Consider the following 15,683-nt stretch of genomic DNA (forward strand, 5'->3'; position numbering starts at 1 on the left):
ATCCTGGAAGCTCTCCCAGCCCTGCAGTTTGGGGCTTTTGTTTGCTGTTTTGTTTTGTTTCACAGGAGTTTCGCTGTGTAGGCACGAATGATTAAATCGCTGGCCATTGCGATGGCCCACCTCCCATCCCTCTTCCCTCCCCAGAGGTTGGGGGGGTAGGGCTAAAATTCCAAGTTTCTAATCAAGACTTGGTCTTTCTGGTGAGCAGCCCCCATTCTGAAGCTGTCTAGAAGCTGCCAAGAGTTTTCTATTTCAAATAAAAGATGGGGGGCCGGGCCTGGGTGGCTCAGTTGGCTAAGCGTCCAACTTCAGCTCGGGTCCTGATCTCACGGTTTGTGACTCCGAGCCCCACATTGGGCTCTCTGCTGTCAGCACAGAGCCTGCTTTGGTTCCTCTGTCGCTCCCCGCCCCACCCCCCTCCCTGCTCATGCTATCTCTCTCTCAAAATTATCAATAAAATTTTTTAAAAAGAATGAACGATGCCTCTATCACCTCCATCATTTAGGAAATTACAAGGGATTTAGGGTCTCTACATCAGGAACAAGGGACAGAGACATCTATCTCTCTGAAATCACAGGTCACCTGGTTCCCTTACAGCAAAAGGATTATAATAGTTAAGAGATAACTGGCACAATTCTAGATGCCCAAGTAGTCATCATCATATTGTATGAAAATGTCTCCCAGGGAAGGCCACTCAGGTTTGCATCTTCCATTTGATCCTGTCAGGTTCCAAAAGCAGGAATGATCTCAGTGATAGATGGTTCACCTTTCAGGTATAACTCAAGAACAGCCAAATGGAGGAGAGACATGGAGCAAGGAGGTCTCAGAGGGAAGGTGTGGGGCCTCCGTGCCCTCTTGGGCACGCCCCCCTCCCAAGTCCATGTGTTCACCAGCCTGGAGTTGCCTGGCCTTTCTTTCTTTCTTTTTTTTTTTTTTTTGATAGAGAATCCTAATATGATCCCATGACCTTGGGATCATGACCTAAGCCCAAATCAGGAGTCGGACACTCTGACTGAGCCACTCAGGCGCACCACCACCACCACCACCACCACCACTACCACCACCATCTCCCCACCCCAGCACTTTAAAAATTTTTTTAATGTTTAATTTTGAGAGACAGAGAGACAGCGTTAGCAGGAGGACAGAGAGAGAGGGAGACACAGAATCCGAAGCAGGCTCCAGGCTCTGAGCTGTCAGCACAGAGCCCGACGCAGGACTCAAACTCATGAACTGCGAGATCATGACCCAAACCACAGTCAGCCGCTTAACTGACTGAACCACCTCCATCCCACCAGCACTTTTTTTGACAGGACCTTCAAGTGGTACTACATGGGGTTCTTTAGAGCCATTTTGTTTTTCCAGAGACGAACCTTCCAGCTTCAGACCCAGGGTAAAAGTGCAATATATGTGTGGACGAGGGGTTCAATCTTACTTTCACAGATTTTCATTGTTGGTAGCGTCACACTTCACTCCTACCCTATGTTTTACTTTGTGTCCCTGATACTTTTCCCGTTTCTCCACTGTATGAGGTGTTACATGTCTGGCTGGTGTGTGAGGGAGAGGGTCTCCCTACCAATGTCCATTTTCAGTCCCCTGCTTCCCACCCTCTCTCTGAGTCCTGAACCTCTCTCCAGGGCTCTGTGCTCTGAGGTGTCCCATTCGGCATGTCCCCTTTGTGATTTCCTCACCTTCCTCCATCAGCTTCCCATCTTCTAAATATGTCTTCAGTCTTCTTGGTTGCTGATGTTCCCCTCCCATTCTCTCTTTTGGGCATCTGTACCTTTATTTTCCTTTTACTATCCTTTATTGGGGTCTGGGGAGGCAGAGGAAGTACTATATGCATTTGTTGTTGTTGTTGTTAGGTAAACTTTAATTAAGCATCTATTGTAAACTAAGTACTACATTAGGGTTAAGAATTTGTGCCAGTGTCTAGTTCCATGCCTGTTACATAGGAGACAGATATTAATTGAATAATTACATAAAATATAGGTGAGATGCATGCTTGAGAAACATAATTTCTTTTTTTAATTTATTTTTAATAGTTTATTGTCAAATTGGTTTCCATATAACACCCAGTGCTTCCCACAAGTGCCCCCCACCATGACCCCTCCCCCTTCAGTCCATGGTTCATTTTCAGTATTCAGTAGTCTCCCTTGATCTGTGTCCCTCACTCTCCCCTGCTCTCTTTCCCCCTTCCTCTCCCTATGGTCCTGTTAGGTTTCTCCTGTTAGACCTATGAGTGCAAACACATGGTATCTATCCTTCTCTGCCTGACTTATTTCACTTAGCATGACACCCTCAAGGTCCATGCCCTTTGCTACTAATGGCCATATTTCATTCTTCCTCATTGCCATATAGTACTCCATTGTATATATATACCACATCTTCTTGATTCAGTCATCAGTTGATGGACATTTAGGCTCTTTCCATGATTTGGCTATTGTAGAAAGTGCCGCTATGAACATTGGGGTACCTGTGCTCCTATGCATCAGCCCTTCTGTATCCCCTGGGTAAATCCCTAGCAGTGCTATTGCTGGTCATAGGAGGGTTCTATTGATAGTTTTTTGAGGAGCCTCCACACTGTTTTCCAGAGTGGCTGCACCAGTTTACATTCCCACCAACAGTGTAGGAGGGTGCCTGTTTCTCCACACCCTTGCCAGCATCTATAGTCTCTTTATTTGTTCATTTTAGCGACTCTGACTGGTATATGCATCTTAAACTGGAATTCTGCCACCAGTTTTAAGATTAAGGATTTGAACCAGTGGACTTGGGCAGAAAGGAGAAATGTGAGACACAGAATAGGAAGAGTCAGACTGTGGCTTAAAAATAATTTTTACTTATCCAGGCAGCACACACATTAGGTATTGAAGTCAGGGCTGCTGTCACCTCTGGAACACTATTTGCGGCGATCATCTTCTCCCAGGCTCCACATTTTGGCCTTGTACAGAGTGATGTCGTTGTAGACTCTGAAGTGGTTCAGCCTGCGATCATCACGTTCCGGGTTGACCTAGAGAGGAGAACGTAGGTGTCAGAAGGAAGCCTCTGGGGAACGACATGGGTCTGAAGTTGGATGGACCTGGGCCCCAAAAGCAGTGGAGGCTTTTCTTTGCTCAACCTTGTTTGGGAAAAGGAGATGACAGCAATTGCATCAAAACAGTTGCAGGACTGAATGAGAGTACCTATATGCACCTGGCTGCTCTTGCCCTTCCCAGGCCTGAGTTGAAGGCTACCCCTGTGGACTACTGGAATGGATGCCCCACGAGGGCAGGTCCTGTATCGGTGGCATCACTGCCTATCCTGGCACCAAGAACACTGGCCAGCAACACTAGGGATTCCGTACACATTTGTTGAACAAAGGCATGGATGTTGTTGAAGTAGTCACACAGGGAACTAAGAGCAAGCACTCTGACACATAAATCTTATGGAAGCTAGAAGATTAATTTATGAAATTAACTGAAAGGATACGTTTTCATCAAATGTTACTAGGACAGCAGAAGCTGAGAGATACTCAAGTATGGCTTCTCCAGTGTCCCAGTATTGGGATTGGGGTTCTCTGCTAGTCCAGGGTGAGGCCCTGCTAGGGGGCAGGAAGTCCTAAGTTAAGTTAGGTCTGATCGATTCTTTGGTCCCAAGCTGTATCACTCTGACACTCCAGCCTAATTACCTTTTATGGTTGCACAACACCTGGATCTAATTTTGGGGGTGGAATACTTTCTTACTATGCCAGCATTGCCATCTAATGGCATTGTCCCTAGGTTTGTAATGATGAACAGGCCTGGCATATTTGCAGACCCCTTGCAACTCCACAGTGATGGCAAAAATAAACTATTGGGACCTCATCAAGAGAAAAATCTTCTGCACAGCAAAGGAAACAATCAGCAAAACTAAAAGGCAACTGAAGGAATGGAAGAAGATATTTGCACATGACATACCAGATAGAGGGTTAGTATCCAAAATCTATAAAGAACTTATCAACCCCAAACCCCCAAAATTAAATAATCCAGTGAAGAAATGGGCAAAAGATGTGAATAGGCACTTCTCCAAAGAAGACATCCAGATGGCTAACAGACACTTGAAAAAATACTCAACACTACTCATTATCAGTGAAATACAAATCAAAACCACAATGAGATACCACCTCACACCAGTCAGAATGGCTGACATTAACAACTCAGGCAACAACAGACATTGGCGAGGATGCGGAGAAAGAGGATCTCTTTTGCACAGCTGGTGGGAATGCAAACTGGTGCAGCCACTCTGGAAAACAGTATGGAGGTTCCTCAAGAAGTTAAAAATAGAATGATTCTATGACCCAGCAATTGAACTACTGGTATTTATTCAAGGGATCCAGGTGTGCTGTTTCGAAGTGGCACATGTACCTCAATATTTATAGCAGTGCTATCAACAATAGCCAAGGTATGGAAAGATGGAAAGATCCCAAATGTCCATCCACAGATGAATGGATAGAGAAGATTGCACTATATGCGAACTAACTTGGAAGTAAATTAAAAATTAATTAATTTGAAAAAAGGAAATAAAAAATGCATTTCCACATACATACAGAGTACATATTACAGAGGAAAAATATGTATTCACTATGAGTTAGTCCCCCGCCCATCCTCCTCCTCTGTCCCTTTGAGACTCGCTCTCTTGGACTCCCCCTTGTGGAGGTGGGGGCTCCTGCTGGACCCACTCCTTGTCTCCCAGTCTCCTCTCTAGAACAATGCCCCACATCTGAAGACGAACTGTTTTGAGTGAGCAGCTATTTACTGTCATTCATTCATTCACTCATTCATTCATTATCACTCAGCCATTTATTCCAATCTCCCTGTAGTAGTCTCCCCGCAGAGCCACGTGCCCCAGACTAGAGCTGTGTAAATAGCCAAGAAGACCAGGCCCAGCAGCAGAAATTCAAGAACTACAGGATGTAGGCAGTTCTTGGGAAGGGTGCACACTGGAAAATTACTCAGCAGAGGAAGACACTTGGGATCAAGCCAAGGGGCCAGGAGACACACCCCATTGGTTCCTGATTGGGCTACGAGCTCTCCTTTCTATTTCTTCTAACCCACATCATAGCAGTCTACATTTATTGAGCACTTACTATGTGCTGGGAACTGCAGCACAACAGTTAATCCCTACAACAAACCTTCAAGTGTCCATATTATTAACCCCATTTTAAGGTGGGTAAATGGAAGCTGAGAGGTTCAGTTTTCATAGCTAGAAAGCAGTGGAGCTGGGATTTGAACTCTGGCTGCTGGCTCCAGAGCCATCTATACTGATGCACAGAATTGAGCTGAATGGTATAGGAGCAGGAGACATGATGATGCTACAAAAATGCCCTGGGAACGTGCCCAACTCTACCTAGTGGGGAGTCAGAGGCTTTTATAATGGGACTTTATAAAGAGGTGACTCCTGAGTGGTCCTGAAGTATGAGTAGGACTCTCCAAGAAGTGCAGGCTAGAAGTTGGGAGATAGGCTGCAGGGACAGTAAACTAAGGATACAGGATGTGCAAGGGTGCCTTTGAGGTAATGAAGGAAGCTACTGTAAGGCTGGCGAACAGTGTCTCCAGCTTCACATTAAGTGCAAAATACACAGATGGTCTAAATGCCAAGTGTTAAAAAGACACAACAGCTTGGGGGAAAATCTAGCCCCCCAAAAGGAAAGCTATCTATTTTGCAACTCTGGATAGCAAAGGTGTTTTCCTAAGCAAGACACAAACCCCAGAAACTGTGAGGGAAAAGACTGGCACATTTGGCTACTTAAAAACTAAAACTTTCTAAGTGACAAAACACATGAGCGAGTTCAAAGACAAACATGGCAGGGAGTTCTTAAAATTGTTTCTTCGAAACCTGCATTTCTTCCTCAGTAACAGAAGCCCTAGCTCATTTTTGGTGACAGTGAGCTGACAATTACATTTCCTGGGCTCCTCGCAGCTCCTGGTCCCCTTCCACTCAAATGAGGTATGTGTTGTTACTAGTATTCCCATTTTACAGATGAGGGGATGAACTCTATGACGTTATGTGACCTGCCCAAGACTGCCCTACTAAAAACTGGTATAGCAAACTTGGGCAGTCACCAGCACCTTTGGTCAACACTTACTTAGCAGTTTCTATGTATTAGGCACTGTTCACAGCACCTTACAAATACTACCTCCTCTAATCCTCATAGCAACCCTATGAGGTGATATCTGTAATGTCTCCATTCTACAGTGAGGAAATGGAGTCATGAAAGAGCTTAGTCACTTGCCCAAGGCCACACATCTAGGAAGGGGTAACCAGAGTGGAAACCCAGCCAGTCTGGCTTCATATACCACTCTCAGCCACCAGCTCTGCTGCCTCTGGGCTTCCTAAGTAAAGGAACCACACTTACCAAGGGCTCTGAGTCCCATCCGATTTCTTGGCTTTCAGTCTGTGTCTGTGGGTATTTCTTCCTTGGGGACTGGGCAGTGTGGTGAATAAGATTTAGAAACCTGTCTGGGAGATGAAGCATGAGTTATGCAGGAGGAAGGCTTTGGGACCAGGAGCTCCCGTGCTCTTTACTTTGGCCACATCCTTCCTTGGAGACACGACACATGGCCTCAGGGGCCTGCCAAGGCCTTGCAAAGCTCAACTCTCAGCAAATATTTCTTGAGCACAAGCTCTGTGCCAGGCACTGTTCTGGACCCTGGAGGTAGAACAGTTTGACAGTTATACTTCCTTCTCTCCTGGAGCTTGTGGTCTAGGTGGGGGGACAGGGGACACAATACACAAGAGGACAGATAAACCTGATGGTTATAGCAGTGTTAGCTGTGTAAAGGGGGGAGGCGAAAGGGCACTTGGAGGCAAGGGTGGCTATTTTACTTTTTTTACTTTTTATTTTTTTATTTTTTTATTTTTTTTTCATTTTTCCATAATATTTTATTGTCAAATTGTTTTCCATACAACACCCAGTGCTCTTCCCCTCAAGTGCCCTCCACCATCACCACCACCTGTCAAGGGTGGCTATTTTAGACAGGATGGTGAGGGGAAGTCTCTCTAGATGCCAAGCAAGAGCCAGCCCTGAGGTAGAGCCAGAGGAAAACCACAGTACAGCCAGCAAGAACAAAGGCCCTGAGGCATGAGCAAGCTGGGCCAGTGTGGCTGTGGCAGAGAGAGGTGGAGGCTTATAAAAGGTCAGATCCTTCGTACTGCGACATGCATGGCTTGCCACCCCCACACGTGTTTGTAACTCCACAGCTTGAGGACTTAAAAAGCCTTCATCTTTCAATTTCTACCTACCAAGCCTCAATTTGAGAGAGGCAGTTTGACAACGGGAAGAACTTGGGCTTCGTAGTCAGACATTCCTGGCCCTTCCACTACTGGCCTGACAGGTGGTTTAACTTCTCCAGACCTCACTTTGCTCATCTGTAAGATGGGAGGCAAATATCTACCTCAGCAAGATGACTGAGAATGGATGAAAGAATGTTGATAAAGGGCTGGCATTGCGTTGAGCTTATCCTTAATATAAGCAGTTAGCAATCAACTCCTGCCTAGCTTTCAGGCCCCTCACCACTTGCTATTTTCCTTATTGCTGCAAGTTCCCAAATCCTCTCCTTTTCTCTAGCTGGGCTGGCTTCTTCACTGTAGATGGAACCCTTAATTCCTCTGATGACGCTCTATCAGTCTCTTGTCTGTCTCACTATGCTATGAGATCCTCCCTCCTCTTACCCCCCCCACCTTCCTACTCTGACCTCCTACATAAACCTTACATCTTTCCTCCAACTAATTCTGCTCTAAGAAGGCACAGGGGAGGGAGGAGGGCTTGCCAAGAAGGATTAGGCTTTCTATCAAATTACTTCTCTTCCATCATTCCTGAGCACGGCCCCACCCACTTGTATGTTGCAGCCATGCCAAACTACCTGTGGGAAGCGGCAGCACAGGAGGAGTGACCGGTCGAACTATAGCTCCTTAGAGGGAAGTTCCCCTTCTTGTCAAGGGGAAGCACCCTCCCACAAGTAGAGCAACAGCTCTCGGGACTCTTCCATGCGCCCTGCACACGTGCCCCTGATGTGGTTAAATGCTGAGGTCCGGTCAGCCCCTGACCTTTAAAAATAAGGGTCTACCACAATTCCTCCTCCTTATCCCTTGAGAGTTCTCATCCTTCCATGAGGTCATAGGGAGTATGCTTTAGCAAGCAGGGTCACAAGGGGGACAGTCTGGAAAATAAGGAACTTAGCCTATTTTTATGCTTTGCTTATTCGACAGTAGCTCCTGTGGTTATTGTATAAAAGCTACAAACTGCTAATAAAGAATGACACTTTTGGTGCAATGGCTCTGAGTGTCCCTCCCGTCCCCTGACTTTCTGTCTCCTCTTTCTTCCTCATTCCCTTGCCTCGGGTCTCTTTTCAGATTGTCACGGCGGGCCGCGACAACTACCCGCAGGTCTTGGGCCCTGCTGGTGTCTGTCATTTCTGTGCCTTTCCATGTAACTGAGAATGTCCTTCCAGTCTCCTATGCCTGACCTCCTCCACCTCACCATGTTATCATCCCCTCCAAGAAGACTTCCTAGAACCCCACTGTTGGACTAGGGCACTTGTTTTCTGTGTTGTTGCCATCCCAATTTTACTCCTGACTTCCTCATCTGTCCCCTTCACTATGGTGTGAGGTCTCTACCCCTCAGCCTCATCATAGTGACTGTCTCACGGTAATAATGAAACTAATAGCATTTCCTGATCACCGTGTACCAGATACTGTTCTAAGCACTTGCATTACTTTGTTAATCTCACAACAACCGTGAGGGATAGGGTCTGAGAGGTTAATAAATGCACCCAAAGTCACAGCTAATGAGTGGCAGAATCAGGATTTGAACTCAATATGACTTCAGAACCTCTGCTTGTAACAGTAAAGATGTTTGGTGAATGAATGCAGTGCCAAAGCCATTAGGAGAAATTTTCTTGGCTTGGCCATTAATGAACTGGCTATATGGTTGAGTATGTCAGTCTCCAATCAGCCTCATGAGTGTGAGACCAATTTTCAGATGATCAAAGGGCTGCCCCAAGGTACCACTGTCCTGAGACAGCTGCCCATCTGTGCTCTATCTCAGTGGTGTTCATAAACCCTGGAACTTACCATCTTTAGGTTCCTCCAGGTTATCATGCCAAGACATGGGCTTTCTTGTGATTGTGTGAACTAGAAAAAAAACAGCATCACAGGCTCACATTAAAACATTCATGCCCTGCCTTCTCGAAGACCCACCCTAGGCCAGGCATCTTCTGACTATTTTCTGAGGGTCGGCCACATGTCAGATATTGTGCTGGGCACCAGGCAATAAGGCCTGCAAGGAACTCACAATCTGGAGTGGCATTGTCCAGCATGGTGGCCACCAGCCACATGTAGCTACTTGAATTTGAAAAGTTAAAATTAAATACCAGTCAGGAATCCATTCCATAGGCACACTAGCCACATTTCAAGTGCTCAGTAGCCACATGCGGCTAATGGCTACGATTTTGGGCAGTATAGATACAGAATGTTTTCATCATTACAGAAGGTTCTTGCAAACAGTGGTGGTCTACAGGGATGCAGACACACCAGGCCACCAAACAAGGCTGGACACATACTGATAAACAGAAGACTATGTGAAAACAGAGGAGCAGAATCCACAGACATCCATTCAACCCTTAATTACCGGTGCACTGGAGATAGGGCCCAAAACAGAGAAGGTTCCTGTGCTGATCTTCTATTTGTGGTGAAAGACAATAGACAAATAAATATTTGGGCCCAAATAAGTGAGATGTAGAAAGTACAGCATTTAACATGGGCAGAGTTGATGGTGGGGTGGGGGGTGGAGGTGCCGGATCTCTAAGGAGACACATTAGAGCAGAGTTTCAAACGAAGTGAGGGAATGTGCTGTGTGAGGACATGTGGGGAAAATCTGAGAGTGAGCTTGGTGAGTTTGAGAAACATCGAGAAGGCCAGAGAAATTCAGTGAGCTGGGGGGAGAGTAGGAGGAAATGAGCAGAGGCCAGAAGGAACCAGTGGTCTCCCAAGTGATTTTTTGCCTCAGACTCCTACTAGTAAAACCTTCTGAGCACGTGCCTAATACACGTATATTTACATAGTCTCCACGTACTATGAGCAGTATACTTTTTCTTTACACCTAAAAGTAAACATAATACAAATTCTAGCACAAATACAAGTTCTAATATTTCCTCACTTTGTCCCAATGGATCACATGAATCAAGTGCCCAAGGAACATGAGCCAGGAGAGCTAGAGAGCCTGAGTGTTGTCTGAAAGGATTATTTAAGTTGTGGGAATGGACCAAGTTTAAATAGAACTGGATGGTTAATTTGCGTTCCTGAAATTAGTGGTTGGGAGCTCCAGAGGAAAACTAGATTAGTTATGAGCAAAATGAAGACATTACATTGTCTGCACTCTCACACCACACACACACACACACACACACACACACACACGTGTGGGCACACAAACATACACAGGGTAACTGTGAGGAGATGGGTATGCTATTTAGCTTGACTGGTATAAGCATTTCACTCTGCGTACGTATATCAAAATATCATGTTGTACATGTCAAATATATAAAATTTTTGTTTGGAAAATGACATTACATTTTCTCTGCAGAGCTGAGCTGGGGTGGACTACTGTTTATTAGGCCTGGAAGTTGGGGGAGAAAATCTGGAAGAAGAAACAATGATTATGAAGGTAATGAGGTGGGGGAATGGTGTGATGTATTTAGGAAATCCGTTTTATTTTGACATGGTGAGAGAGGAGGGAGCGTGTGGCTGGTGCAGAGTGGGCACTAAAATATTTATTAAAGGAGCACTGTGTGGCTGGGGAGGGGAGTCCCAATGAGACTGGGTGGGCAGCAGAGCCAGATCCACAGGGGTCTTCCATACTGACTGGGGTAAACCTCAATTGAGAAGCTGTGGGCCACTGAGGATTTTATAGAGGGAATGGTGGGATGGAACTCACTTTAAGCATAGCTCCAGCTAGGGGAGGGGGCTATGGAGGATGGAAGGGAGGGGGGTGGAGAGGGCTTGGGGGAAGAGGGTACTTAGGAGCCCATCAGATCAGTGCAGACAGAAGTGAGGAGGCTTGGGGTGGGGGGAGGCTTGAGAAGTGGACTCAGGCCCTAATTAGAGGGTGGAAGGAAGTGAGGAGAAGTAGAGATGAGAGGAAGTGAGGGAGAGAGAGATTGAGGATGACTTCTAGGCTACTAACATGGGAGAGAAAACGGTTGTGGCAACTTTTGCTCAAATAAGATATTCTGAAGTAACAGCAGGTGGGATGCCCCCAGTTTTCCAACTGGCAGGTCTGAGGTGCCCATGGCTTGTCCAGGGGAAGAGAGCTGGGCAGTGGTTGGGTTCATGGATCTGGGGCTCCTTTTGAGACCCAGAGGTATTCAGGGGCAGCTGATGTTACCAAACCAGATGCAACCACCCAAAGAATGTGCCAAGTGAGAAGAGCAGGGGTAGGGCCATTTTATCGAGGCGCGCTCTGGGCCCTGAGTCCACTACCCCTGAACTTTCTGAAGGGCTAAGACATTATTAGAAACCTGGAGAAAACAAACAAACAAACAAACAAACAAACAACTAGCTTATTAACAACAAACCAAAACACAGAGCAAAACAAAACCTAAAGCCCTACAAAATATAATATTTTGAAAGCAAAATTTTTAAAAGCCTTTCAGGCTTAACAAAGATACTATTTTTAAGTTAATTTCATTTCAATTTTTTTAAATGTTTATGTATGTATTTATTTATTTTTGGTGTTATTATTTTTTTAAATTTACATCCAACTTAGCACATAGTGCAGCAATGATTTCAGAAGTAGAATCCAGTGATTCTTCCCCTACATGTAACACCTAGTGCTCATCCCAACAGGTGTCCTCCTTAAATCCCTTTGCCTATCTAGCCCCTCCTCCCACCCACAGCCTCTCCGGCAACAATCAGTTTGTTCTTTGTATGTAAGCGTCTCTTATGTTTTGTTTCCCTCCCTGTTTTTATATTATTTTTGCTTTCCTTCCCCTATGTTCATCTGTTTTGTATCTTAAATTCCAGATATGAGTGAGGTCATATGATATTTGTCTTTCTCTGACTAATTTCGCTTAGCATAATACCCTCCAGTTCCATCCGCATTGTTGCAAATGGCAAGATTTCATTCTTTTTGATCATGGAGTAATACTCCATTGTATATATACATACCACATCTTCTCTATCCATTCATCTGTGGATGGACATTTGGGCTCTTTCCATACCTTGTTTATTGTCCACAGCGCTGCTATAAATATTGGGGTGCATGTGCCCCTTTGAATCAGCACTCATGTATCCTTTGGACAAATACCTAGTAGTGCAATTGCTGGGTGATAGGGTAGTTCTATTTTTAACCTTTCGAGGAACCTCCATACCGTTTCCAGAGTGGCTGCACCAGTTTGCAGCACAAAAATACTATTTAATCATGATGGTTGTGCATTTAATATATAAATGTATTTGATGGGATGTGGAGCGAGATAACCCCCACCCCCAACAGCCAAGAGTCCTGAAATCTAGGAAGGGGGGACGAGGTCAGAGAAGGGGTCTCCTACTGTGCTGCGCCCCGCACCTCTGACCCCCAGCCCCAGGGCCCTCACCCCTATCCCCCTCCTCCGCCCAATCGTCCCTCACCCTTGCGGAGGGGATTCACGTGGTACTCTGTGTAGAGTTTCTGGGTTCTAAGCTCTTTGAGGTACAATTCCCGCAGGATCTGGTTCTGATGGACCTCGTCGGTGATCACCTTCTCCTTTTGGCTTCTGGCCATGGCTGTGGCGGGACTCGGATCAGAGGCGTCCAACTACTTCTCACTGCCCTCGGATCGCTTGCGGGTGCGGCCGATGGCGGTCTCCTGGCAACGGCGTCCCACGCTGTCTCCTGGCAACGGGGTCGCCTCCCGGATAAGGCGTCACCTCCTTCTGACCCCTTCTAGCCCGCCCATTCCCCCCCACAAACCTTATTCCTTGTCTCACTTGCTCCCGAAGAACCCCTAAGTTCGACTCTCCTTCCCTAGCTTCTCAAGACTGGTTACTAGGACCGCCACTACGTACCCCCAGGATAGGATGCCGTCCTGCGGCAGACCCAGGAAGTAATGGGCTTGACTGGTCCTTACCTTGGACGGTCATTCCCTAAACAAGATTTTGGAAGGAGTCAGAAACCTTGCTCCTTTTAAAGCAGATGCCTAGAGTCGAAACTCTCAAGGTCTAACTCACGAAACAGAGGAAGTTTCAAATCTGACAAGTTATTCTTATCCCATGTGATATAGACAAGAACTCTTTCCTAATATAAGTAACTTGGGGACTTTATGTCGTTAAAAATTTTAATTGTGATAAACATAACATAAAATTTACCATGGAAGCACTTTTAAGGATATAGTTTAGTGTTAAATAGTTTAGGGGTTCACATTATGTGACACCAAATTCCAGATTTATTTTACAGCCATTAAACAACTCCCCACGGCCCTCTCCCCTAGCCTCTGGCAACTACCATTTTACTTTACTTTACTTTACTTTACTTACATCTTTCTATGAATTTGACAACTCTAGATCCCTTGTATAATACAGCTTGCCAGCCCATGCACTTTTCAACTAAGTGCTTCATGCATTTATCCATTCATTCATTCAGGACATAGTGTGGTCCTGGATATGTTTAGGTCTGGGACTCGGTGTTGAAAACATCAGTTATATGGACACACCTGCAGTTTCCTGGACCCAGCCAGATACTTAATGGCTCCTTCTTTTAGCTCCTGCTGTTCCTCCTCCTTGGCCTAGAAGGCTCTTTCCCCCTTGTCTGTGTGGGTAACACCTGTTTATAATGAACTCACATGTAATCTTCTTTCAAAAACCTTTCTGGACTCTATAGCCTCTAGTCCAATTTTCTTCTGTGCCATGTTCTGCTCCCAATCTATAGTTCCCAGAACACTTTACTAAACTTCTTTCTTAATAGGTAAGTTACTTAAGAATGAGAAATGTAGCTGGGCCATCTCTGCATTGCCAGTACCTGGCATAGTATGGACAGATATAGATATTTGGTAAATGTTTACTAGCTGATTGGATGTCTGATCAGTTAGTGCTGTGATTTTCTTCTGCTTACATCATTACATAAACCCTTACATGATAAAGAAATGCAAACAAATTTTATCATACCATGGCTGAGCTAAAGAAGTGCCTTTGTTACTTGTCATTGTGAGCCATACTTGGGTCCCTTTTTCTTTTCTTTTTTTTTTTTTAATGTTTTACTTCTTTGGGAGAGAGAGTGAGAGAGAGAGAGAGAGAGAGAGAGAGAGAGAGAGAGAGAACACAGAAGGGCAGAATCCAAAGCAGGCTCCAGGCTCTGAGCTGTCAGCACAGAGCCAGATGGGGGGCTCGAACCCACCAACTGTGAGATCATGACCTGAGGTGAAGTCACAAGCTTAACCAACTGAGCCACCCAAGTGCCCCTGTGTCTGTTTTTCTAGCAAAGGCTCAAGCAGCCTCCTAAAGTTTTCACTACCAGTGTGCCTGGGTGGCTCAATTGATTAAGTATCTGACTTTTGATTTTGGCTCCAGTCATGATCTCACAGATTTGTGGGTTTGAGCCCTGCATTGGGTTCTGCACTGACAGTGTGGAGCCTGCTTGGGATTCTCTGTCTCCCTCTCTATCTCTGCCCCTCCCCCACTCACATTGTCTCTGTGTCTCTCAAAATAAAAAAAACAACTTAAAAAAATAAAGTTTTCTCTACCTTCCTAAGCCTAAGTGGAAATGAACCATCATTCCGGAAGTATTTGTCCCCTGCTAAACTGACCTTTCTTCAGCTTGGGCTCAGTGGTCCAGCGTCCCTTCCTTCACACAGGGCTAGGGCTAGGGCTGGGGGAGGCTCTGAAGGAGGAGAGGTGGGAGTCACTGTAACTTCAACTCCTCTTCACTCCAGCCCCACATTATTAGGTTTCCCAGGTGCTCACATATGGATTCTGAGCACACCGCAGCCCAGCCCAATACAGGCCAGTGCAGTGACTCTCTGGGGCTAGCTTCTGCTTACCTTGGGCCATTCCAAGCCATCAGGGTGCTTCTAAACTCCCCAATTATGTATTGAAAAAACTGTAGAGTTGAAAATATATAATGGTCTGGCTCTCTAGCTTCTCATCCAGTGTCTGAGGTTGCAGATTTTTCTCAAAATTTCTGCATTACCTCTCAATTGGGAGCAGATGCAGAAACCTAAGTCACAGAAATCAACAAGAAAAATTTAATAGAGAACACCATTCACATTAGCAACAAACTGAATTATCTAGAAGCTAACCTAACAAAGAATGCATGAAACTTTCATGAAGAAAAAATTAAAGAGTAAAAATAGATATCCCTATCATATAAAGTGTCTTAACAAATAAAGAGATGGGGCGCCTGAGTGGCTCAGTTGGTTAAGCGTTGTACTTCAGCTCAGGTCATGATCCAGCAGTTTGTGGGTTTGAGCCCCACGTTGGGCTCTGTGTTGACAGCTAGCTCAGAGCCTGTCTTCAGATTCGTGTCTCCCTCTCTCTCTGACCTTCCCCTGCTCATGCTGTCTCTCTCTGTCTCTCAAAAATAAATAAAAAAACATTAAAAAATAAAAAAATCAAGAGCCATACGTTGTATGCTGGTGAGCTGCTATGCAGCAGTTAGAACCACAAATTAGATCACTGCTGTGGTAAGTGCTTAAAACAGTG

The 15,683-nt window shown here is 45.4% G+C and overlaps 1 protein-coding gene and 1 long non-coding RNA gene across 2 annotated transcripts; both read right to left on the reverse strand.

Annotated features, from left to right (window-relative positions):
• Window positions 1–2,814: 2,814 nt before the first annotated feature.
• On the reverse strand, window positions 2,815–12,875 carry FAM183A (family with sequence similarity 183 member A). The gene is made up of 4 exons (XM_029948745.1): window positions 12,640–12,875; window positions 9,088–9,147; window positions 6,371–6,474; window positions 2,815–3,007 (listed from the first exon to the last, which is right to left on the reverse strand). Exons 1-4 carry the CDS (start codon window positions 12,770–12,772, stop codon window positions 2,897–2,899), a joined length of 408 nt encoding a protein of 135 aa, XP_029804605.1. The 5' UTR covers window positions 12,773–12,875; the 3' UTR covers window positions 2,815–2,896.
• Window positions 12,876–13,026: 151 nt separating this feature from the next.
• On the reverse strand, window positions 13,027–15,158 carry LOC115299377. Its single transcript, XR_003912155.1, has 4 exons — window positions 15,023–15,158; window positions 14,789–14,862; window positions 13,700–13,809; window positions 13,027–13,133 (listed from the first exon to the last, which is right to left on the reverse strand). It is a non-coding gene; the product is annotated as an uncharacterized LOC115299377 (long non-coding RNA).
• Between the last annotated feature and the right edge of the window lie 525 nt (window positions 15,159–15,683).

Source organism: Suricata suricatta, chromosome 8 (genome assembly GCF_006229205.1).
Source record: "Suricata suricatta isolate VVHF042 chromosome 8, meerkat_22Aug2017_6uvM2_HiC, whole genome shotgun sequence".
Classification (NCBI taxonomy): domain Eukaryota; kingdom Metazoa; phylum Chordata; class Mammalia; order Carnivora; family Herpestidae; genus Suricata; species Suricata suricatta.